At 44.5% G+C, this 24,241-nt stretch overlaps 1 protein-coding gene across 1 annotated transcript in view; it reads right to left on the bottom strand.

Annotated features, from left to right (window-relative positions):
* The window catches only part of RSBN1L (round spermatid basic protein 1 like), a 53,123-nt gene extending 30,347 nt beyond the window's left edge, over window positions 1-22,776 (bottom strand). Inside the window, exons 1-3 of the mRNA XM_083183048.1 lie at window positions 22,178-22,776; window positions 5,670-5,783; window positions 4,643-5,277 (exon numbers count right to left, since the gene is read on the bottom strand). Coding sequence (XP_083039174.1) covers window positions 4,643-5,277; window positions 5,670-5,783; window positions 22,178-22,685 — 1,257 coding nt within the window. The 5' untranslated portion in view covers window positions 22,686-22,776. The remainder of the gene's footprint in view (window positions 1-4,642; window positions 5,278-5,669; window positions 5,784-22,177) is intronic.
* Between the last annotated feature and the right edge of the window lie 1,465 nt (window positions 22,777-24,241).

Below are 24,241 nucleotides of genomic sequence, written 5' to 3'. Positions count from 1 at the left end.
GAATGTATTGACTCCATCTTGAACGGATGGTACTGAACGTACAAATTGAGTGCCTTGAGGTTCAAAATGGGTCTGGCGGATCCATCTGGCTTGGGAACCGTGAAAAGATTTGAGTAAAATCCTCTTTCCCTCTCCCTGAAAGGCACCGGCATGATCACTCTGGATTTCAAAAGCTTCTCTATAGCCCCTTGCAGCTGTACTCTCTTCTCCTGCTCGCGTGGCAGAGCAGTTGTGAAAAATCTTGAAGGTGGGGGACCCGCAAACTGAATCTTGTATCCGTCTGAAATAAGCAGACGGACCCAAGGATCCGACGTGGTGGCAAGCCACTGCTGTCGAAACTCCAGAAGACGGGCCCCGACCTGAGAATCCCCCAGCATGGCTGGAGGATAGTCACGCTGCAGGCTTCTCCTGGGGCTTGGGCAGCTGGGCCCTGGCCGCAGGTTGTCCTCTTGTCTTTCCACGGGACCCACGAAAGGAAGAGGAAGAACCTCTTCCCCTGCCGCGAAAGGACTGCTGTGGGCGAAAGGAATTGAACGATGGCCCCGTGTACTGCCGTCTCGCCGGTGGAGGAGCAGATGGCAGAAAAGCCGACTTACCTCCCGTGGCCTGGGAGATCCACTTATCCAGCTCAGGGCCGAACAGCATGTCTCCAGTAAACGGTAAGGCTTCTACAGCCTTCTTCGACTCCATGTCCGCTTGCCAAGACCGCAACCACAAGGCTCTCCTGGCGGCGATAGAGTTAGCCGACACCCTGGTAGCAACCGTCGTGATATCCTTGGACGCGTCCGTAAGGAAATCAGACGATTCTCGGATATGCTCTGCCAGGACCCTTAAATCCTGGCGGGGAACCCCATCTTCCAGGCCCTGGATTAACTGTTCCGCCCATTTAGAAACAGCCTTACTTACCCAGGCTGAAACCACTGCTGGACGCAGCTGCGTCCCAGACGCCACATAGATAGCCTTGAGTGTATTCTCCAGCTTCCTATCTGCAGGGTCCTTTAAGGTGGTAGCCCCCGGGACCGGCAGGGCAGTCTTCTTGGATAGGCGCGAGAATGAAGCATCCACAGGCGGAGGCGTCACCCACTGCGCAAGTGCAGACGGCTGAAAAGGATATAATGAAAGAAACTTCTTTGGAACCTGGAACCTTTTATCCGGGTTCAACCATGCGGAATTCAGCTGCTCCTGCTTTGGAAAAGGAAAGACAACCAGCTGTTTAGGACGTACCTCAAAGAGCTCTAAATCCTGGGACACAGGCTCAGGCTCCTCCGGGAAGTTAAGGACCCGCTTCACAGCAACTATCAGAGCCTCCACCCCAGCCGGGGCTGGTTCTGGATCCGTTGCCTGCGGAACCCCCTGGTCGTCATCCAAATCCGGGTCCAGGTCGTCAGCCAAATACCCCGGATCATCTCCCGACTCGTCAGAGTCCTGGCATTGTAACAACGGCCGTTTTGGACGCCTTTGCTGAATGGCAGGGGCAGACATCGAGGAAACAAACGAATCCATGGATCTAGTTAAAGAAGAGACCCACGCTGGCTGAGCCACCCTGGACTCCGCCAGTTCAGAGGACAATTGAGACATAGCGCCCACCAATGAGGAAGCCCACGCAGGGGGCGCGCTAGAAGACTCATGCTGAGGGCCAGCTATACCCCGGCATGCCTCACATTTAGTAGCCTTGCCCTCCGCAGATGTCTGAGAGAATTTTGCACCGCAGGAGATGCAGCAAAAAGCCTTTTGAGAGGCTTTTGTGGAAGCCTTGCCAGTCATTTTGTAACAAATGAACCCACACACACACACACAGAGATAACACAGAGGAGGTGTAGGGGCAAAGGGACTGTGGGCACCAGAGGGAAGCACTGCCTCCTTGTAAGCAAACCACCCTCCCCCTTACTCAAAGCTATACAGCTATATCAAGGGGAACCAAGGGTTAACAGTCCCACTGCTGTGTGCACCTAAGGGAAAAAGGTGACAAGCAGAAACAGCGCTTTAGAATAAAGCTGTAAACAGCAGTATTCAGCACAGCATAAAGCATTACAGCCTTAAAGCATATTCCACTGCCCCAAAGCCCCCCTCACCCGCGGCATTGATTTTTAAAAATGGCGCCCGCCGCGTGCGGTACCGCGCCTGAGCTGCTTCTGGCAGCGCTATTCAGCGTGTCTCCCCACGGCCGCCTCCCGCCCAGAGAGGGTTAAAACCCCCAGCACTCGGCGGTAGCAGCGCTACAGGTCCACACGCGCGCACTGACTAAGCCACACAGAACGCCCCGCTGAAGGGGTACTTACAATTAGGAGTCTTCACCGCCGGAACGCAGGACAGACAGGCAGGCAGGCAGTTCGTGTCTGACGGTCCCTTTGGAGGGGGACCGCAGGAACACAGGAGTCTGGCAGGTGTCTTTGACGAGACCCTGACAGAGCGCTGGACTAGCCAGCGGCGCCAAAGCTCCCTTGCAGGGAGAATAAAAGTATCTCAAAGCTGCAGCAGCAGAAACTTTGAGAAAAGGCTAGAAAAAACAACACTAAAGGAGATGCTAGAACGGAGACAAACTCCTGCGTGGCCAGCTCCCAGTGCACAATTTTTCTAACTGGGGATTGTGGGTACTAGAGGGGAGGAGCCAGCTGTTTAAAGTTACAGTGTGCCAGTTCCCAGCCATCCACCTCTATTACCCAGCGTGAACGCCAGTGTCCCCTGCCGGATGATAGAGAAAAGGGGCCTCATTTAGACCTGCTAGCTAGGCTGCATATATTCACTGTAACAGGACCACATTGCACAGGTAAAGGCTCCTTGGGTCAAAGTGCATACCATCGAAATTCAGCAGAGCTCTGACCGATACATTACCCACTCAAAACCTGGTCAGGATCCAACTGGACCACCTTGCATTGGTTTCAGACTGTAAAGGGATGACCATGCATAACCAGACACACATTCCAATTAATTTTATATAGGAGATATATATGGCCCTAGCACCAAAAGGAATGGCATTTTTTATTTTAAGTACAAACCCTGTCAATATTGTAAGTTGTATAATCAGGGTATGTGTACCAGGTTTGGCCCAGATCCATCAACCCGTGTAGTAGCCTACGAAGAACAAATATACATAAAAACAGCTTAGGCTAGCTGAATACCCATGCTTCACTACGGCATGAGGATGGTAAAGTAGAACATTGCCCGTTACAGTTTCTTATATAGCGCAGCAATTTTTCATGTCTTGATATAATCTGTGCTTTTGGCACACCACTACAGGTGCTAGGGGTGTTACCATCACAGTGGTTGTTGCAAGAATGTAAGTCATATGAGTACCAAGTTTGGTGCAAATTGGTTCAGACAATCCAGAGTTATGCTGTCTGCTGAAATACTCAGTGCTGATGTCCCACCCCTAGGGGTGCGTTAACCCCACAGCTTTTGGTTCCAGATTGTCATACGTGCAACAAGTTTGGTGTAAAGTGTTGCAGGCATTCTGGAGTTATTCTGGAACATACATATACACACATGCAATTTCCGTGGCTAGACAATGACATTTGTAAAACAGATTCTTAGCAAGTGAATTTGTCAAAATAGCTGTAAAACTTGCCAATGCTTTTTATTCATCATAATGAACTGTAATGTTTACCTTATATAGGAAAAAATAAATAAAATATATATATATATATATATATATATATATATATATATATATATATATATATATATATATATATATATATATATATATATATACATACACACACACACACACACACACACACACACACACATAGCGTAGTAGGCTGGCACTCCAATCTCCAAAAACCTTTCTTTGAGCCTGGTGCCTTCAGCAGGGATGACGCCAAAGCATAAACCCATGTACAAGGGGAGGATAGCAGCGGCACTCAGGGCTTATTCAAACAAACAAACGACTCGTAGCCAAGACCAGTACTGGTCTTGGCTACGAGTCGTTTGTTTGAATAAGCCCTGAGTGCCGCTGGTCTTGGCTACGAGTCGTTTGTTTGTTTGAATAAGCCCTGAGTGCCGCTGCTATCCTCCCCTTGTACATGGGTTTATGCTTTGGCGTCATCCCTGCTGAAGGCACCAGGCTCAAAGAAAGGTTTTTGGAGATTGGAGTGCCAGCCTACTACGCTATATATATATATATATATATATATATATATATATATATATATATATATATATATATATATATATATATATATATATATATATATATATATATTTATTTTTTTTTAGTTTGTTTAACACAAGAACATTTTTCATTTTGAATTTATATGACAGATGTGAGCAACGCTGGCATTAGTGGATATTTTGCACATCTCTCATACATGTTGGCAATCAATGTGTTAATAAAGTTCATTGGCCCTTTTAAATTGTGGATTGGGTCCCTAAATAATTAAGTGGAAACAACTGAGGCAATGATGTAGCTTGGGAAAGGAGTCTGTTTCGCTGAACCTTTACTACAGTATAAGACAAGTTTAATGGAGTGCCTTCAATGTAATAGTTTCCTTTTCAGATGATACTGCTGTGTACATGGGTATTTATTATCTTAATTGGATTGTGCCTGTGTAGCAAATCTATGACATTTAAGGTGCACTTTGAATGATCCTAGACCAGGCTTATACAAATAAAAAATAAATAAATAAAAACCTCTCCTTACCTGAGCATGGAAGTTTGAAATGGTTGTTGTCTCAATGTCTTTCTTCCCCAAGATCTCCATTTTAACTGGGGAGTTGGGAAAGTTAAAGGAAAAGTAATCCAAGAAATCAGGTAAATAAGTAGCTGCCCCATGTACAATCCCCATGACATAATAAGCTGCACAGTTTTCATTTTCGCTGAAGATCAGACCCACAAATTCCTCTGCAAACCTTTCCATCTCCATAGGAGACAGGTGAGAAAGCTCGCTGTTGTATGCATGTATCAAAGATGCTCCTCCATTAGGCTGGTGTTCTACGTGGATGAGGTGTTTGAATTCCAGAGAGTCCAAACGTTTCAGCTTGTGCTGAACCCGAGGTTCCTTCAGGGAGACAAATGGAAATTCATGCTCTTTTGTCTCCTTCTTTTCCTCTAATTTCACAACTAAGTCCTTAAAACGGTCCTCTATTTCTACTTTGGCTTCCTGGATTTCATATTTCCCCATGTCAGAGACCAGTCCTGAGCAGATCGTCTGAATTGATTTGCTGTACATTTTCGGCTGTTTATGCTTCTCACCTTCTTTGTGTTTCTTTTTCTTTTTTTTCTTAACCTTTTTAATTTGTAATTCTTCAGCATTTGGTTTTGGTTTTTCATTTGAACCTAAGAACAACCAATCTTTAGTAACATACAGTTTGCCAATCTCAAATAGTAAAACTAAAAAATAGATGCCCATCAAACATATACATACTCTGGTATCCATATTATGTATATTGTATGCTGTAGTACTTAAGTCACAGATATTATATTAGTTCAAATAGTAATTCACAAGCAAATCAAATGATTTTTGGGGGCACCATACTAATGGGCGCCCTTCCATCTGAGCAAGTTAATTGTTGCTCTGATTAGGCACCCATTCTTTTAAACGTGCCCAAATAGACTGTTAAGCCACAAATGGGGGGTTGGGAGAGAGACTGCTTACTTGCCTGACACCTGTCAGAATTCCTATATCTACACAAGCAGTCAAGCATGAGTACTACTGTTCTCGTTCATACCTTTCTGTAATTTGACTTCTCCATTCTCCTTCTTGGATTCATTCATTAATTTATGTTTCTTTTTTTCCTTCTGTTTCTCCTTATCTTTTGTCTTGCTTTTTTCTTTTATTTCACCTTATGAAAAAAGTAAAAAAACTACATAAGAAAAAAAATATTTGCAAACAAAAGAAGTTTATAAAATAGATTTAAAAAAAAACACAATACATAAATTCCTTTGTCAAAAAAGAAAAATAATAATTATAATAAAAAAATTATTATTTTTTTTTAAATAAACAATGAAAACAGCAAACATTCAGAATAGGGGAAAATCATTGATTTCTCCCACATCCATAGCTCCCATCTAGTGACTGGGAGCTATTGAAAGGTTTGGGTGCCCAAACTGTGCTGGCTGCAAGTGTCACATTCTCGCACCCAAATGGCCCAGAATTAGCCGCATAAAGAGGATTTTTCCATGTAAAATATTGGCCATTCTGCAGCCAAAGAACCCAACCAGCATTTAAGGTGCCCAAAAGCCCTTCTTTAGATGGCTTTTAAGAGCAAAAATCGGACACCCAAAAAACAATTGAATAGCATTTAGTCACTTAGAGGGAAGCAAACAAACAATTGAACTCCCCAGGACAACTAGTCAAATGTTTTTGTTTTTTTTTGGTACCCAAGGGGAATGGTTGCCCACCAGAGAAATTTCAATGTTGCTCTGATTGGGCACCTATTGCTTTATACGCACCCAAATAGATGGGAATAGCAGCTAATACCTAAACCACCTCAGGAGGCTGCGAAACAAAAGGTCACGGTCATCAAAATTGAGCAACAATTGCTTTACTGTTTTGCGCCGTCTAGAGGTAGCGGTTGGGTAAAATTATTGCTAGTCCTGTGAAACGATTTAATATTCAAGTCATTGTCATGAAAATAACATTCAAGATAAAACAACATGTTGAGAGCACACAGGCATTTGAATTTTGCAGTTTCAGAACTAATCCAACCTTTAATCTGTAAGATAAATGTTAATTGATATGCCCCGGTCACACTATCAGAATAGAGCCATTGCCGATACAGTTAAAAAGATAGTTGACGCCGCGGTACTTATGTAGTATCTGGGCGTCCGATTTTGTGATTGTATGCCTTACCTTAAGGCATACAATCAGATGCGATGCGATTTTGCATAGGATTCAATGTTAAGAAGGTCCTGTTCATTTCCCCACTATCCAAGTGGGCATAGAGTTGATTTTATATAGCGTGGCGAGCGCAGCAAGCCACCAAGCCCGAAGCGTGGCGAGCGGACGCATATTTCTTAAAAAGTATTCTGTGTCCGCTCGCTACGCTCGCCACAGGTTTATATCCAACTCCATGCCCACTTGGATAGTGGGGAAAGGAAAAGGACCCCTTTTTCCCATTGAATTCTATGTTAAAATGGACTCAGACCATTTTAACATTGAATCCTATGGAAAAATCTTGACCATCGCATCGCATCCGATTTGGTCGCATGCGATGCGATTTCTAAATCGGACGCCCAGATACTACATAAGTACCGACGCCGCTGACAAAACTGTATAGTGAATACACACACACACTAAACAGCTTTTTAAACGATATTGCACAGAAAGGCGATATCATGTAGTGTGTATGGGGCTCTACTCCTAGAAAAACTGGACTGCAAAAAATAAAAAACATTAGAACAACATTTTCAACTCAATTTTAGTTCAGGCACAGACAAGAGTTAGAGCTGGGTATGCATTATAAGAAGTGGGAATCTTGGATCTGCAACTCTGTTATGTGCCAAAAGTTGTAACTGCATATTTTGTAGAACAGTATACGGCCGAGTGTTATGTAACAGCTTCAAAAGAACTTCTTAATCTAGCATTTAACATACTTTTAAATAAATCATATATAAAAAGATAGGCACATAAGACTTCCTGTTTAAGTGGATTTTGGAGCCTGAAATGGCATGTACTTATTTCTGCGAATTCCATAAGAAAACAGTTTAGGTGAATAGGGGAGAAGGAAACCAAATACAAAAACACATATATACTATATATAGTGATGGCAGATTAATTTACATGCAAGCAGCTCAACTCTTATAAATATTAGTATAGGCAGATTTTGCTTTCTCCACAATAGGCTAACAGCAGAATCAGCTTTCTGTAGTAAATGCCAAAAAGCCACCGGAATGGGTCCATCCTGCTTTCATTCCCAATTGAATCCGCTTCTCAACCTTTAACATAAAACTGTCGCACATAATCAGATCACTACATAATCCGGTTAAAACAGCTACACTGCAGAGGATGAAACAGGACCTCATTGTTAAAGGGCCTAAGTCCCTGGCCAGTTATACCACACTCTAGACCCGGTTATTGCCGTGTCCTTGCAGCCCCAACACGGGTCAAGGTGTGCCCTGAAAGGGCCAACTAAGGTCGAGAAAAACGGGCGTTCAACCCTGGTCAGGACCAGGGTTGAACATGGCTCTGACCCGTGTTGGGTGCAGTGTGAATGGGTAGCTTGGGTCGAGCGACACGGGCACCATTCACAGTATGGAGGATGCAGCTCTGTCATCTACCATCCCCGCCTCCTCCCCAGCCCCCAGATGATGCGCCGCCCCGCAAAATGTCATCGACCCAGCAATAAACCGGGCCAGATGCAGAGCTTTCAGACTGCAAATACCTGTTTCGGTCCGAAAGCAGTACAAGAGGCCCACGCCATTTATTTCAGGCAGACCGCTAGACAGATAACACATAGGGAGGAAACAGTCATAATGCAGACATTAAAATGATGCCAATATTGTCAATGTGTAAACAACAAGGGTTAAAATGCTATTCCAAGGTGGCAGTCAAGACCAAAAGGACACATCTGTTTGCCCAAGTAACAAGGCCATTCCAATGCAACAAGTTTATGGGTGAAGTATGCATATGCCATAATGTAGTAATATTGCAAGTATTAGTAATAGTACTCAAAGTGGGAATTGCAGCAACAATAATTTAAATTGGCAAAAACACCCCCCCCCCCCCCCCCACACACAGAAAAAGAAAAAAAAAAGAAAGGAAGTTGAAATTCCACCAAATATAGTTTTCAGATTGTTGTACCCAAAATAAAATTGGATGGAGTTTGACATTCTCTCCCCCATTCCCCAAAGAAAGGGAATCTTAAAATACCTCCACAATGCCACGACAAAAACTGTACCAGACACTTTCGAAAAATGCAAAGAGTCAGCGTGCCTAGAATGTTGAAATCATTTCATACCCAACAACCACATGGCCAGTCATTTTTCTGGCTTTTCATCAGTTATTTAGACAAAAATGCATACAATGTTAGGTGAACCTCATCAGAGTAGTCCCTAACATTAATAAAAACACATACATTTATCCAGGACTTGCTGTACATGTAATAGTTTAAATTTCAATACAAAGAACTAGTTAATAGCCTTTCAATATGACAGCTTCTGCAATGTACTTTCACTGAACTGAAACCCTTTTCACCTTTATTTTAAGCTGTGAAAGTGTTTAGCCCGCATACTCTACACCCCACCACCAATCTGTCCCTACCTCCAGTCAGTCTTCACAGCTCCCTCTCTACATATCCAGTAAGTTTGCAGCAGATCATTGTCCCTGCAAAAGTGCTTTCACTTTGTTAGTTACCAAACAAAACATTAATTTGTCCAGTGAGTGGCCCCGAGTGGTCAGTGGCGGTACCTCACCTCATAAAAGGTGAGTAGTTAGCCTTTTATTTCTATAGATTTGTAGCACACAAATGGAAGGACATGCTACAGTAATTAAAATTACTTAAGGGCAGTTGGGAGGAGTGCTAGTCAAGGCAGGAGTCTCCCTTCAAAATGAGCACAACTCAATAATCCCCATATGTGCACCCAAACTGTTAACTCTTCCCAGATTTCATCTCAGCACCTCAGAGACACCCGAAGAGACAATTGAATAGCTCTGTTGATTGCCACCTACTGGCTGCCAGGGCTGAAAACAATTGAATGTTGCTGCATGTGCCTTTTTGTATCTCATACCCACTAACTTCAATGCTACAATAACTTGATATTAACTTAGTGGCACTTTACAACTTCAATACAACATGATGTTTTATTAATATGTCTAGCAATGGCATTCTGTGCATTTACACACATCTCAAATATTAATAAACATTACTACAGGGGCAACTCAATTAACAACATGGGGATTCAGCTCCAAGGGTAAGTGAACCTGAGCTATTCAATTGACTTTAATACAGCCATCACTTAGTCAAGGAGATTCAGTATATTCATTATAGTGTTTACTTTAGGATATTTCTAAGGATAGGGTGTGCACCACCAAGCAGGGCACATTTTTTCAAACAGGCAACATTTATATCCATCTCACCATGCAGTAGTGCCATTCTGCAAGTAGTGCCACAGATCTATTGACCCATGTAGTGCCATGCTGCAATTCATGCCATAGCCAATATGCCCCCAGGCAGAACAGATCTAATAAGCACCAGTAATACTCACTGCTCCGGTCGGCCTCTTCTGCTGCCTCCTTATTTATCTGAGGGGAGAAGCAGAGATTGCGCTTCTCCCAACACTTGATGCCCCCGGCAGCCATTTCAAATATAGCACCAGCTCGTAAGCCAATTGGAGCTTGCGGCATGGAAGCCAATCACTGACCACCCGAGCCCCGATTGTGGACAAACTACTCTGATCGTGCGTCCACTGCTCCACAGACTGCCCATCCGGGTCTCTCTGCGGCCAAAGCAGATGCTAATCTGGTCCCATTTAGCCTCTCTCAACAGAGGGGATCAACAGTGGCTTTCAGCTCTTCCAGGTGTCTCACGCCCCCCCCCCCCCCCTCCGCCGCACTGACAGGCAGCCGATCCCCTCTGCTGAGAGTAGCTGTCGACTATTTCAGCTGCCCCTCCATGCTGATACGCCTCTGAAGGCTCTGTTAAACATATATCTAAGTGGCGGGGTAGTGGTCCAAGAAGACCGCAGATAAAGGGCAGATGTATTCAGTAACTTCAAAAAATCTGCAGGGCACAGCACCATGCAAAACTATCTTAGCTGGAACACTACATACAAAGGGGGAAATTTACTAAAATGTGAGTTGTATTTCACATGGGATGTTGCAATGGGCATCCAATCAGAATCTACTTCTTAATTATATAGCACCTTCTAGAAGATAATAGATAGTTGATTGGTTCCCCATAGCAACATCTCATGTGAAATGCAACAAATATCTATGTAGATGAATACAACAGAATCTCAGTTTCAGCAGTCCAAGTGGAATCCTTAGAACAGGCTTTCCCAACCACAGTCCTCAAGGCACACCAACAGTGCAGGTTTTACTGATATCCAGGCTTCAGCACAGATGGTATAATCAGAATCACTCAGGTAGTAATTAAGTCACCTGTGCTCAAGCCTGGATATCTACAAAACCTGCACTGTTGGTGTGCCTTGAGGACCGTGGTTGGGAAAGACTGCCTTAGAACAAGTTGTATATGGTTTTAATGAAATCGCCTTACAGAACATGTACACCAACACAAAGTTATACAGCTACTCTGCACTGACAAACTGCTAGACTGTTCTGTTCAGTTGCCATAACAACAAACAAATTGATGGCATCTTTATTGTGTTTCTGGAATAAGCCTTTTAATTATTGTGCGATGCATAGTACATGTTTGTTATTATTTGCACAGCTCTGACTGTTCACATTTCAAAATGGGCTCCATGAAGCCTGAAATGCTGCGGCTAGAAGTGATCTCATCCAGGGATATATTTAGCACAAAGCAATTTCACCATACAGTATTTTAAAAACTCATATACTCATTTTAACACCACAATCAAATGCTTTGGTGCTTAATATAAACTTAGTGGATTAAAAAACAGGTACATTGTGAGTTTGGACAGTAAACGTGTAAGCTACATTTTCGAATAAAAGAATGAAGGGGGCAATTCTATTTGTTCCAGGCCATTACATTTTTATATAGTTGTAACCGCTATTGCGCATAACAGGTGCGATAGCCGTGAAAACTATATCATCTCCTTGTAATAACTGTGCATTTCTTCTGGACACTATGACTATGAGAAAATAAAAGCCTCCCAGTTGCCCTCACCATGTCTGAGCATAACCAATGAATTGCCCTCAAATACTCTTAAATGGTGGTCATTTCAGAATTAATGTATTGGGGCAGGAGTGAAATTTGCACTCCTCTAATGTACAATTAGCTAGCGAAATCTAGGAACGAGCTGGAAAGGTTGTGCAACCATTGAAGATATGCATCAAATCGACATCAACTGAAACTTCCACAACATGACAGCCATTCACTATCAAGAACATTTGTTCCCTGACCATGTAGTGCAGATGGGGAACTACTTACGCTCACAAACATACAGGTTACCATGGTTCCTCCAAGTGATCGACAGCACTGTATACATCAGCATAAGGCTTGGCACACTCCTTAGCCCAACCCCAGACTCCGGTAAAACTAGCCAATAGAAGCATGGTTGTGAGCTTAGGAATGTGTGACGCATTATGCAGAATCCCATGTGGCGCAAGGTGCCCGATGTATACGGTGCTTCCATTCTTTCACACCGGTAAGCAATGGGAGATATTCAATTGTTGGTTATTTGACAGGCAGCATTTTCACTAGCAGAAAACCCCGGGTAGATGGGCGCCCCGCGGAGATTACCGGGTTATTTCTGCTAGTGGAAAATGGGTATTAACCAGTCTATTATTGGATTGTGGGAGGAAACAGGAGTACCTGGAGGAAACCCACATAGGAGAATACACAGACCCCAAAAAGTTATGTCCACGATGGGAAACTCATGTCCACAGTGCTGTGGAGGTAGTAATGGCAACCATTACACAATTCATGCTAAAGTACTTTTGGATTTCAGCCACAATACTAAGGGAGATATTGAACAATTATCTCATAAAAGCACTTCTAAGACTTCAGTGACAAAATGTGTTTTTTCTTTGTGATATTTCAGGGATGCATCCCCTTCCTCAAGACATTACAGTGCTCAAATGCAGTACAAATAAACATAAATAAATACTTTCTAAAATATAATTTAAGAACATAGGATTGTGGGATGGTGTGGTGCATCCCACAGATAACTCCCCAAAAAATAAAATCAAAATTGATAACCACATTGTACAATAACATGCCGTCTTGCTGAAGGGGTTCTAACCTATTCAGTGCTAGCTGTTTTTTTTTGGACAGGTTGGAATGTTCCGACCTACCGAAAACAAGGTGGATTGGTGGAATAGTCGCAATTCCACCTGCTTTTGACTGAAACACAGCCAAAACTGAAAAGGTTTTAACCATGTTTCCTGCAATCTCAATCCCAAATGAAAAGATGTCAGATTGAGGCACGGAGGACGGCGCCTGGTGAGAAGTTTACCGAGCGCTGTCGTCCTGTCCGCTGCCTCCTGTTAGCCTCAACTGTCCCGCCGCTGGGCTGGGTGAGAGCAGCTAACCCGGCTCCCGCCACTGCATTCACCCGGTCCCCGCATAGGCCGGGTGAGAATCAATCAGTGGCCAAATCAGACATCCGAATTTGGTTGCTGCATTGAATAATGGATGCCGGTTCCATTCCATCAAAAGAAATTCGGAATGGTTCAGACATCCATTAAACATACCCCAAAGGCCCTATATTATAGCTCACCCAGGACTCCAAGCCTGCACAATCACCTAAGATGGATTGTATCCATGCCTTTGTTGCGGCCACGCAGCAGGAGGGACTTCAGGCTCCTCAAGGGGATATTAAACTGTCTACATTGCAAGGCCTGGTGAGTATTGCTACACGTAAAGCCCCGGAGTGACGCCTGTTTTTTGGAGAAAATATTTGTGGATACCACACCACTGGGAAGGCACCCGGGCAGCAGCATTGTTGGTTAAGAGCGGGGAGTGCCGGACACTCACACAAAAAAAAAAAAAAATTAAAAAATTTAAATTATAATAATAATAATAAAAAAAAAAAGGTCAGGATCCTGACCTCTGAGCTGTGTGGATGTCAATGTTGTGGTGTCTTGAGAAAGGCCCTCTAGTGGCCGAAACGTAGACCTACATATAAGCAATTCTGGTAATGGATTACCAATAAAGAAGCGGTCATTACGTGATATCCTGGTGAGTGCCCTTATTGGGATTCGTCCCACTCTATATATTATTGGGACACATTGTGTTAGTTTAAAGGAGCACCCCCTCAATGTCCAAAGCTGGCCGTGAGTGCATAATCTACAAGAGAGAGAGAGAGAGAGAGAGAGAGAGAGAGAGAGAGAGAGAGAGAGAGAGAGAGAGAGAGAGAGAGAGAGAGAGAGAGAGAGAGAGAGAGAGAGAGAGAGAGAGAGAGAGAGAGAGAGAAAGTCACAGTATCTGGCACTCCCAGTAAAGATCAGCTTAGATCAAGTGCTTAGGTGCCTTCATTGAACCAGTGTCCATGTAGTAGAAGAAGAATATGCGGCATAAATGGCCAGAGAGGTTTGTCAAGATACACATTAAGCAGAGGACTCATAAGAAACAATTCATACCAAGTTTTTCATTCAGACGACGAGGGGCCAAGGTGTCTAGTTTCATTATCCATCTGCTTTCGCAATGAAGCAGCAACTTTCGCCTGTTGCCACCTCGCCTCAATGGGGGATGTGATCGATAATTTTGGTGCGCAGGCTAGAGACCAAGTGTCCTGCATCCAAGAAGTGACGCGGTACAGGCATATCTGTTGTACCGGTCAATAATGCTGCTCTGATTGAGGCTCGATGATTAGCCATGCGCTCTCTAAAACTAGTTTCAGTTTTGCCGACATAGACATATCCGCACGGACAGTATAATAAATATACAATAAATTTAGATGTACAAGTATATGTCTTATACTGTATTTTTTACCACTGCACAGGTGCAAAAAGTGGTTGCCCCCCAATAAAGATCTGCAAGTGGTGCATCCCGTACAGCGGTAGCAGCCTTGGTGTTTGGTCATGAAATGTGCTGGTCTCTCAGGTTTTGTCAAGTCAGACACATCCAACCTGACAAGCCGATCACGTAAATTGGGACCTCTAGAGTATGCCGGCATTAAGCGCACATTGTGCAGCGTCGGCAGATTTTTGTCAGTGTTGACATTTGGCCAAACCCTCTTAACAAATTTATTGAGTATAGGACTACTATTGGTTTATTGATTAACCCATGGGATAGTACTATGTGTTTGAGAGTCAGCAATTGATTTATCAAGACATTCCAATCTGGACAAGGTTAAAACTCGGGTTTTAGCTTTACACAAATCTGTAGCTGGGTAACCTCGTTGAAGGAAACGGACAATCATTTTATCAATGGTGCTAATAACCTCCAACTCATCACTCACAATTCTCCTTGCTCTCAACATTTGAGAAAATGGTAAGCCCTTACGTAAAGGCAATGGGTGACAGCTGTCATGTTTTAATAGGGAGTTCCTATCAGTCTCCTTGGTATATAAACCAGTGGAGATTCTCCCTGCTGTGTGATTAATAAGTACATCAAGAAAGGGCACCGATGTGTGGCTGGTTATAAAGGTAAACTTAACAGCGTGGTTCACAGAATTATGTTGATTAAGGACTTGCAACAAAGATTCCTCTTCGCCCTCCCACAAGAACAGTAAATCATCAATAAAGCGGACATATAGCCGCAACTGCCCGTCTATTTTGAGGGGGGGGGGGGGGGAAGTTGCGTCTCCAATGCCACCATAAATGCATTGGCGTACGATGGGGCCACTGAGGACCCCATCGCAACGCCAAGCAGTTGTAGATAGTGCTGATTGTTGAAAAATAAATAGTTTCTAGTTAGCACTAGTTTAAGAAGATCCATAAAGAACCAAATGGCCGGGCCTGTATAATGTGGGTTATCCTTGATGAGATTATGTACTGCCTGCATACCCTCTTGGTGGGGGATGCAGGTGTACAGACTCACCACATCAGCTGTACATAAAACCAGACCCGGATCCACTAGGTTCAAGGATAGTAAGCGTTTCAACAAATCATTAGTGTCCTTTAAATAGGACTCAGTTGCTTGCACACAAGGGTTTAAGAAGCTGTCAAGGTACACAGAGATTGGTTGAAATAAAGAACCCCTGCCAGATATAATGGGTCTGCCAGGGGGGTCAACCAATCTCTTGTGTACCTTTGGGAGAGTGTAGAATAATGGAGTTATCCGGTACTGCACAGACAAAATGTTTAATGTATCCTTACAGATAACACCATCAGAAAATGCTTTCATTAATAAATCATCCAATTCAATTTTGAACTGCAAAGTAGGGTCAGAGTCCAACAATTCATATACACAAGACGTTGACATTCCTGGACATATTTAACTGACGATTGAACAACAACCCCTCCTCCTTTGTCGGCCGATCGCACGACAATATCTTTACGCTCACTCAAAGATTTTAAAGCTTTTGTCTCACTTACAGATAAATTGGGACAATAGTTGAGAGAGGGTGAACAAATCTCAGGGGTCTCAGTCAATAAGCGAGTGAAAGATTTGATTGAGAGGGAGTGTGATTGGGGGTCAAAAGATGATACCTGTTTCAGCTTATACAGCTGTGGAGGAATAGTGGAAGTCATGGTTGTTGCAGGATTCAAGCCAAAATATTCTTTCAGACGTAAAGTTCTTGTAAATCTGTAGGAGTCAATTTGCCACTGCACAGGATCATGTAGTGCAGTGGGGACATATGACAGTCCTTTGGACAAGACAGATAACTCGGCAGGGGATAAAGGTGTATCAGTCAGGTTGAAGACCAATTCTTCTAGTGTCGCCCTGCACGCGTCTTCTAGTGTCGGTCCTTTCCCTTGCATTCTGTTGCCCCTTCCGCGGTAATATTGCGTTTTTTTCATGGCCACCTGCCTTCAGGGGCGTCTGTCTAAAGGGGGTAGTGCGGACTCTGTACTGCCATGGATGTTTTTGCCCTCACTTTGTGAGGTACTAGTACAGGGCTGGGCAACACTGGCCATCCAGATGTTAGTGAACTACACATCCCAGGATGCTTTGCATTAGTTTTGCTATGTGGCCATGCTGAAACTGATGCAAGGCATGCTGGGATGTGTAGTTCATCAACATCTGGAGGGCCGGTGTTGCCCAGCCCTGCACTAGTATGTGGGGGAGGAGGATTGTCCCGGGTGCACTTTGCCATTTTTATAAATAAAAAAAATTATATATATATATATATATATATATATATATATATATATATATATATATATATATATATATATATATATATATATATATATATATATATATATATATATATATATATATATATATATATATATATATATATATAAAACTTGCGGTGGGGCACTCGTGGCTGTTTATCCAAAACACAAAACTAGCCAGCTATTGATAGCAGCAACGTTTCAGCTTCAGTGTGCTATAAAGGTATGTGTTTATTTTTTCTCTTTGTAACCTGACGAAAATTTGAAAAATAAATTGAAATGTTGCTGCTATCAATAGCTGGCTAGTTTTGTGTTTTGGATAAACAGCCACGAGTGCCCCACCGCAAGTCTCCTACATTTTCTCTGTGCTGGCACCGGCGCTATTATTCCTATCGTTACAAGGAGTGCCAAACCCCTGTCTGTCTGTGTGTGTGTAAATGTGTGTATGTATCTATCTATCTATCTATCTAGATATCTATCTATATATATCTCTATCTATCTATACACAGAGAAAAACCGCACTCCACTTGGTATCCAATTTGTTGGGTGCCAGATCCCATATTCAATTAAACATGCAATCTTTCCTCTTCTGAGAAAAACGACATCTGCACACCAAGTGCTCACAATTGATTTTAAGCATATAATTGTAAGTCCATATTTGAACAACACTTAAAACACATGGCAACATATTGCATAAGGAAAATAGCTGTGGGTCACTTACCCTTAATGGCCCATCACCATAGTGCACCTTTTTCAAGAATATATATATATATATATATATATATATATATATATATATATATATATATATATATATATATATATATATATATATATATATATATATATATATATATATATATATATATATATATATACATACATACACATATATATATATATATATATATATATATATATATATATATATACACATACACACACATACACACATACACACATACACACATATATCTGTATGTATGTGTGATGTATATCTGTACTGCCATTGTTGCTTGTTCTGTGTATTACAGTATGTGTATTATTTTTAATGTCTGTAAAGCGACTTGAGTCCTGTTGGAGAAAGTGCGCTATATAAATAAAATAAAACTTACTAGTTGCAGGCTTAACCCCTTAAGTGGTGAAATTTAAAAAAATAAATACAGGTCGGGTATCCCGTATCCGAATTATTCCAAAAACCGTGTTTTTTTGGAATAATAAAAAAAAAAAAAAAAAATTGGTTCCCCGCCCCCCCCCCTCAACCCTCTTTTAATACTTACCAAGTCCTCCGGCGTCCACGGCAGGCCTTCAGCATCCTCTCCGGCGTCTCCAGTGGTCCCAGGAGTGCTTTGCGCGAGTGCGCCGGTGACGTCACCGGCACGCCTGGGAACTTGCGCAAAGCACTCCTGGGACCGCCGGAGACGGTGCTGGTGGCCTGCCGTGGACGCCGGAGGACTCCATGGACGCCGAGGGACCATCGGGGACCCACCAGGGGCAGGTAAGTATGGCTAAAAAAAAAATATTCCAAAAACCGGAATATTCCCTTATCCGGAATGCTCGTGGTCCCGAGCATTTCGGATAAGGGATACTCAACCTGTAAAAAAAAAAAAAAACACACACCAGAGGGTATGTTTTAAAATTTACGAGGAGTGCTGGGGTGGGAGTGCAGAGAGTGGTTCCCTGCCTTTCAGCACCCACGAATCAGCAGTAAGCATTAAGTGCTGATTCCCGGGTGCTGCTATAAGCGCAAGGAATTCAGAAGTGAAGATTTTTGGGCATACCACTTAACCGGTTAAGGCATGCACTAACCACAGTGTGCCAGACACTTATGCCAGAGTATACCATTGCCATGACAAAACTGCTGGCTTTAGGTGCTGTAAATTGCACCTCCTGACTTATTCAATATATAGAGGAGGCAATTAGGTTTGAGGTTGGTTTACTCTTATCCATTATGAATTTGCCATAACAAATCAATGACTATACAGAGAAAGTATAACCCAGGGCTCAACAAAAACCATGCGTCAGGTCGCCACGGTGACCCGATTCTGCTTCCTGGCGACAGTTCCTGAGCCCTGCTTCCCCCTCTTGTCAGACCAGCAGCCCCTCATGTTACACCAGTGCCCGCAGTGCATGTCCCGTCTCCCCCTCCTGTGAGACCAGTGGCTACCTACTTCTCATGCAGGGGCTTAGCTCCTCCCCCCCACTACATTTTTAAATATTCTCTGTATAGCGCTGCAGAATATGTGTGCGCTATATAAATAATTGGTGATTATATAATGTGCACTGTTCAAGCCATGCTGAAATACTACCATATTTTCTGCATAAACATTTCTCAATCCATTAAGTGTTAAGGCCCATACACACTGGGCGAATTTTGAGCTGAAAGCAGCTCAGTTGTTGTTTGAGCGGCTTGTGTACTTGCCAGTGATGAGCGCTCCCACATCACCACTGGCGGACAGCACTCATCTGCTTGTATTACTAGCAGATAAGCAACGATGGCTTTCAATTGTGTCCTGCTATGGAAAGTTGTTTACACACTGAGTGATTTATTTTTTTCCCAGGGGTGTACGATTATCAGCTCAGCAATTTTCCCCATTATCACTGTCCATACATGCTGGGCAAAATCGCCTAGTGCAGGGGTGTCCAAACTTTTTGCAAAGAGGGCCAGATATGGGGACGTGAAAATGTATGGGGGCCGACCATTCAGCCTGACATCCTTTGAACCATTAATCACATTAGAATGGTTCCCCACTCTACCCCCACTCACTGTATGTGCCCCAGCGTGCCCCCACTCACTGTATGTGCCCCTCCTTCACTGTATGTCCCCCACTCTGCCCCTTTCACTGTATATTCCTATAAACTGCCCCTCCTTCGCTGTATGTCTCCCAGCCTGCCCCCATTCACTGTATACCCCACACTCTGCCCCCATTCACTATGTCTCCCAGCCTGCCTGCCCACCCTTCTCTGAATGTACCACATACTGCCTCCGCCTCCCTTCACTGTATATTCCCCTGCAGGAGACAGGTGCTTGGGCTCCTGCCGGCGCCATTCTACGCTCCGCATATTATGGGAGCAAGCTTCCCCTTTGCTGCTCCCCCCTCCCCACACACTGCTGTCACTGTGATCGCAGTGGAGGGTGATCTATAATTGCAGCAGCGGGAGTTGGACACATACTCATCTGAAAGACGGCAAACACGTCTCACAGTGGCAGCCAGCAAGGTAAAGGCGCGCTCGCCGGGGTCCCACCTCTAGAGTCCTGTGCTGTGCACCCCACGTCAGCCTCCAGCTTCTGGCTGGAGGCTGCTTGAAGTGACATCACGGGCCGCAATTGGCCCCCGGGCCAGACTTTGGACATGCCTGGCCTAATGTGCCTGGACCTTTACTCTTGAGAAAACCATCTTTGCTCAAATGTCAGTAGTGGTTTAGATTTGATAAGGTTGGTATTAATAGTATAGTATGAATTTATTTTTACATTTCCCCTCAGTTCCCCTTGACTGAGAAAAAAAATATATGTTTATTACATTTTAGGTAAGGCATTGCTGGCAATTGATTTAATACTGAATAGCATAGCGACAGGCCTAGGTTTACCCAACACTGCACTAATGCCAGAAGTCATATATCCATCACTATACTTAACCTGTATCAGTCTTCTATAAGGGAAAGGGAAAAAAACAATTAGTTACCCTACTATTATGTTTGTTGGAGGTATGATTATTTTATTAAGGATTTTGACTTACATACATATAAAAATAATAATAATAATATACTCTTGCCAATTTCAACATTGATGCAAGAATGCTTAATGGCTGAAATTGAAGAGTAAAAGGTAGCTAAATACAAACTAAAGTACTTGTGTATTATCACAGCGCCCACTACTTAATTTGCGTAGAGGGCTATGGCATGTGATGCGATTTTCCTATCTAACGTAGTCACTGCTCTGTGTCAGTGAATCCATTAAAAAGATAGGATGTGATAAAAACAAATAAAAAATCGCATGCCATTATTGCATAGCATGCGATGAGATATCGGTTCTGATGGAACCTAGAATGCCATATAATGGTAAAATGACATATAATGTCATTTATTTTGCCCCCCACTATCCATGTCATCCCGAATCGTGGCGAGCCCCGCAAGGGGTGGCTGTACGCGTACGACCGACCTTTTCATACCCCCACTATCCACGTCGAGTTGACCTTATATAGTGTGGCGAGCGCAGTGAGCCACCGAGCCCCGCATAATAAATTTAACATAACACACGTCTGCTCGCCACGCTTCAGGCTCGCTGCACTATATAGAATCAACTCCACGCCGACGTGGATAGTGAGGGTATGAAAAGGTCAGTCGCCCGTGTACCACCGCCGCTCGCCACGCTTCGGGATCACGTCGATACTGGGGGGGGGGGGGGGGCACATTAATAAATTACATTATATGTCATTTAATGCTATAGTACATTAAATGCCATTGTAAGCGTCAAAATCGCATGCCATACCAGAACGGCATGCGATGCGATTTCACTACGTTTGCGTACGTAGTAAATTTGGGCGCTGTGATAATACACAAGTACCCAAACTAATGTATTAATTACATTGGGGCAAATTCAGTTTATGCACACCAGGTCTAAAGACTAAAATGCTGGTGGTGATGCAAAAAAAATAGTACCATGGGGGCCAAATGGGTCTCTTTGCAAATTTGTCAGAAATTACACCAGCAGCTATTTGCGACCAAACAGAGCAACAATTTGCACCGACAGCCGCTACACCAGACACAGCACACCATTGTTCTGGAGTACACAAAATTTCCACAGTGTGACAAAAAGAAAGTGCATGAGATCTAGAAGCAGAGTTGACAACGAGTGATATTCCCATTATCAATCATTATGAGTGATAGATGCCCCAATGTACCAAAAAATATTGCCCCAAAGTATCTAATAATAAATACAATAAACAATGGATTAAATGTCAAGTCTCTGGCCCCTGGCAACCCTGCCCTGTGCGACATGGAATCAAAACAGGGCACTTAAATTCTCTACCACCCGAAATAAATTGAAAATATCCACCTGACATTACCTGCCCCCAAAGCACAGAGAGAGGGTGGCTCAGGACACAAGTGATGAGCCCGCTTCCTCCATACACAGGTAAGCAGTACGTCCAGCCCTCAAGTGGAAGCAGCATTTTATCACCCCATGGCGGGCACATGCACACACACAGTGACCCGTGCACAGGGAGCGGGCGAGGGCTCAGCAGCAGTGGCCTCCCCGGTGCCGCCACGGCAGTGAGCATGTAATAACGAGGCGTGCATACCGGCGGAGGCCGCAGCACACGGAGCCCATGTCGGGCTGTCAGCAACAGGACAGGCGGCCACACTCACCTCTGACAGCAGCGGGCGGCGAGGCGCCGGGAACACGGCCGGAGATCCCCTCGGTCCCAGCCGCCACCTGGCCGTTATTCTCCGCACACCCGTCGCGCCGCTTCCTCCTCTCCTTGTCGCGTCTGTCGCTGGACTTCCTCGGTTTGTCAGCGGTTACGAGCCGGGCAGGCGGCGCTGGCTGTGGGGAGTTGGAGGAGCCGGGCGGGGCGAGGCATGGGTTGCCGCCGGCCACCCCCGGGAAGCTCCATGTTGCCGAGGCGCCATACCCCGGTGTTGCCCGGTTGCTCCCGCCCCCTCCGCCCTCGCCATTCACACGCTTAGGCTTGAAGCCCTTTTCCTCTGTCCGGATCTTCTTGGCGGGATGCAGATCACGGTTGCCGCTGCCGGAGGAAGACGGGACAGGCTTCCCCTCCGCGCCCGCCCGCACCACAATCACCTCTCTGGCTCTCGGCAGCGCTTCGTGCTTGTCAGCTGGCGCAGCACGAACACTGTGCCACAGCTCCGCCATTTTGGGCTCCTGCGATGCCTAGACTCCGCCGCCGAGCTGCCAGGGAGGAGTGGGCGGGGTCACCTGAGCTTCTCCAATAGCGCGATGACAAAGGGGCGGGTACTAGACAATTACTTCCAATCGCGTGACTGAAAAGGGGCGTGGAGAGCACGTGACGCCAATGTTGAAGTCAGAAAGGCGCATGGGAGCCGAGGCCATTTTGTTAGTGTCACCGCGGAAAGAAGCAGCAGCAGAGGAGAAGGAGGCGGCGGTGGTTCCCTCCCACCGAGGCCGGGCAGAGGTGTGAGCGGGGAGGCGTGCCGTGCTGGGAGAGCGGCAGCACAGGAGGGAAACTGACCCACGGGCATCTCCCGACAGACAGCGCCGCTCCGTCCGCCCGCCTTCTTCGTCACGTGGCGAGGGCCATCTTCCTAATTCTCCGGTCCACTCACTGACTGCCGTATGCGGGATGATGGCTGCCCGGCCACGGTCCCCAGGTCACTCATTATCCGTACTTCTAGTGTCCCGGTCACATTGCTGTAGCCGGCCATTGAGACAGTGCTGCCGCTGCCCCTCATCGGGTGACCGTGCTGCCCCCCCCCCCCCCCCCCCCCCCCTCAGGCTACGGCTACAGCGGGGTAAGATGCTAGGTGAGCTTTGTTGCTGCGTAGGTACTGGGATAAGCTGTCATTCTTTTGGGGCGTGACATGCCTGTGCTCAGTGTGCTGTTTGAGTAGATGGTATTTTTTGTGTCAAATTCCAAGCAATGGGTGTACAGTGGTCCATGTCTCCTGCTGTCACTGAGGTGTCGCTAGGGATATTTCTGTTCACGTTCTATTTCTGCAAATACACGACATAATAGTTATCTCTAGCATTATTCAGTATAGTTACACGTCATCTGTTGTAGTGCAGATGAGCGGAATATACTACAGTGTGCCACTAAATGTATTGTAACTTAATTGTAGTATTTATGGTTGGTAGAAGTTTTTGTGGTGATTTAATATTTCTTGCTGAAAGAGCACAGGTAGACTATAAGCCTATAACCTGAAGTATAAGAAACAAATCCCATTCCTCACCTCTATAGCGGTGGATTTTAAGTGTTTGTGCACCAGCCAGGAATTATAAGAGGACACCTAATAGTGCATCTGAAGTGGTGCAAGTGTTAACATCTGCTTGCACTGGCATTTTATCACCATGGGCTATTAACTAGAGTGTGTGTGACAATTTTTACAAAAGGATGTTATTGCCCACTGCATGATTTGTTACTTGATCATTTTAATATAAAGCTCCATACACACTACCTGATCCCAGCTGACACGGATATTGGTTGCTGTCATCGGAAACTGCATACACACTTTCTGAAGCTGGGAACGTTAGGAAGCGATGGTGGGGTGAGTGTAACATGTGTATCTCTAACAGGGAAGGGAAACTTCCCGACATGAGACCTTGACGATATGAAGTTTACACAGTAGGTGATATTGTAAACAATATTGCTCAGAAAGCCTTTGCATGATTGAATGATATGTATTGGGCTTAACACACATACAAAGTGAAGATATTGATAGGATGCTATGAGA

This window comes from Crinia signifera, chromosome 4 (assembly GCF_055691185.1).
Source record: "Crinia signifera chromosome 4, ASM5569118v1, whole genome shotgun sequence".
Lineage (NCBI taxonomy): Eukaryota > Metazoa > Chordata > Amphibia > Anura > Myobatrachidae > Crinia > Crinia signifera.
The sequence above is the reverse complement of the archived record's forward strand: the minus strand, read 5'-3'. Positions and strand labels throughout refer to the sequence as shown.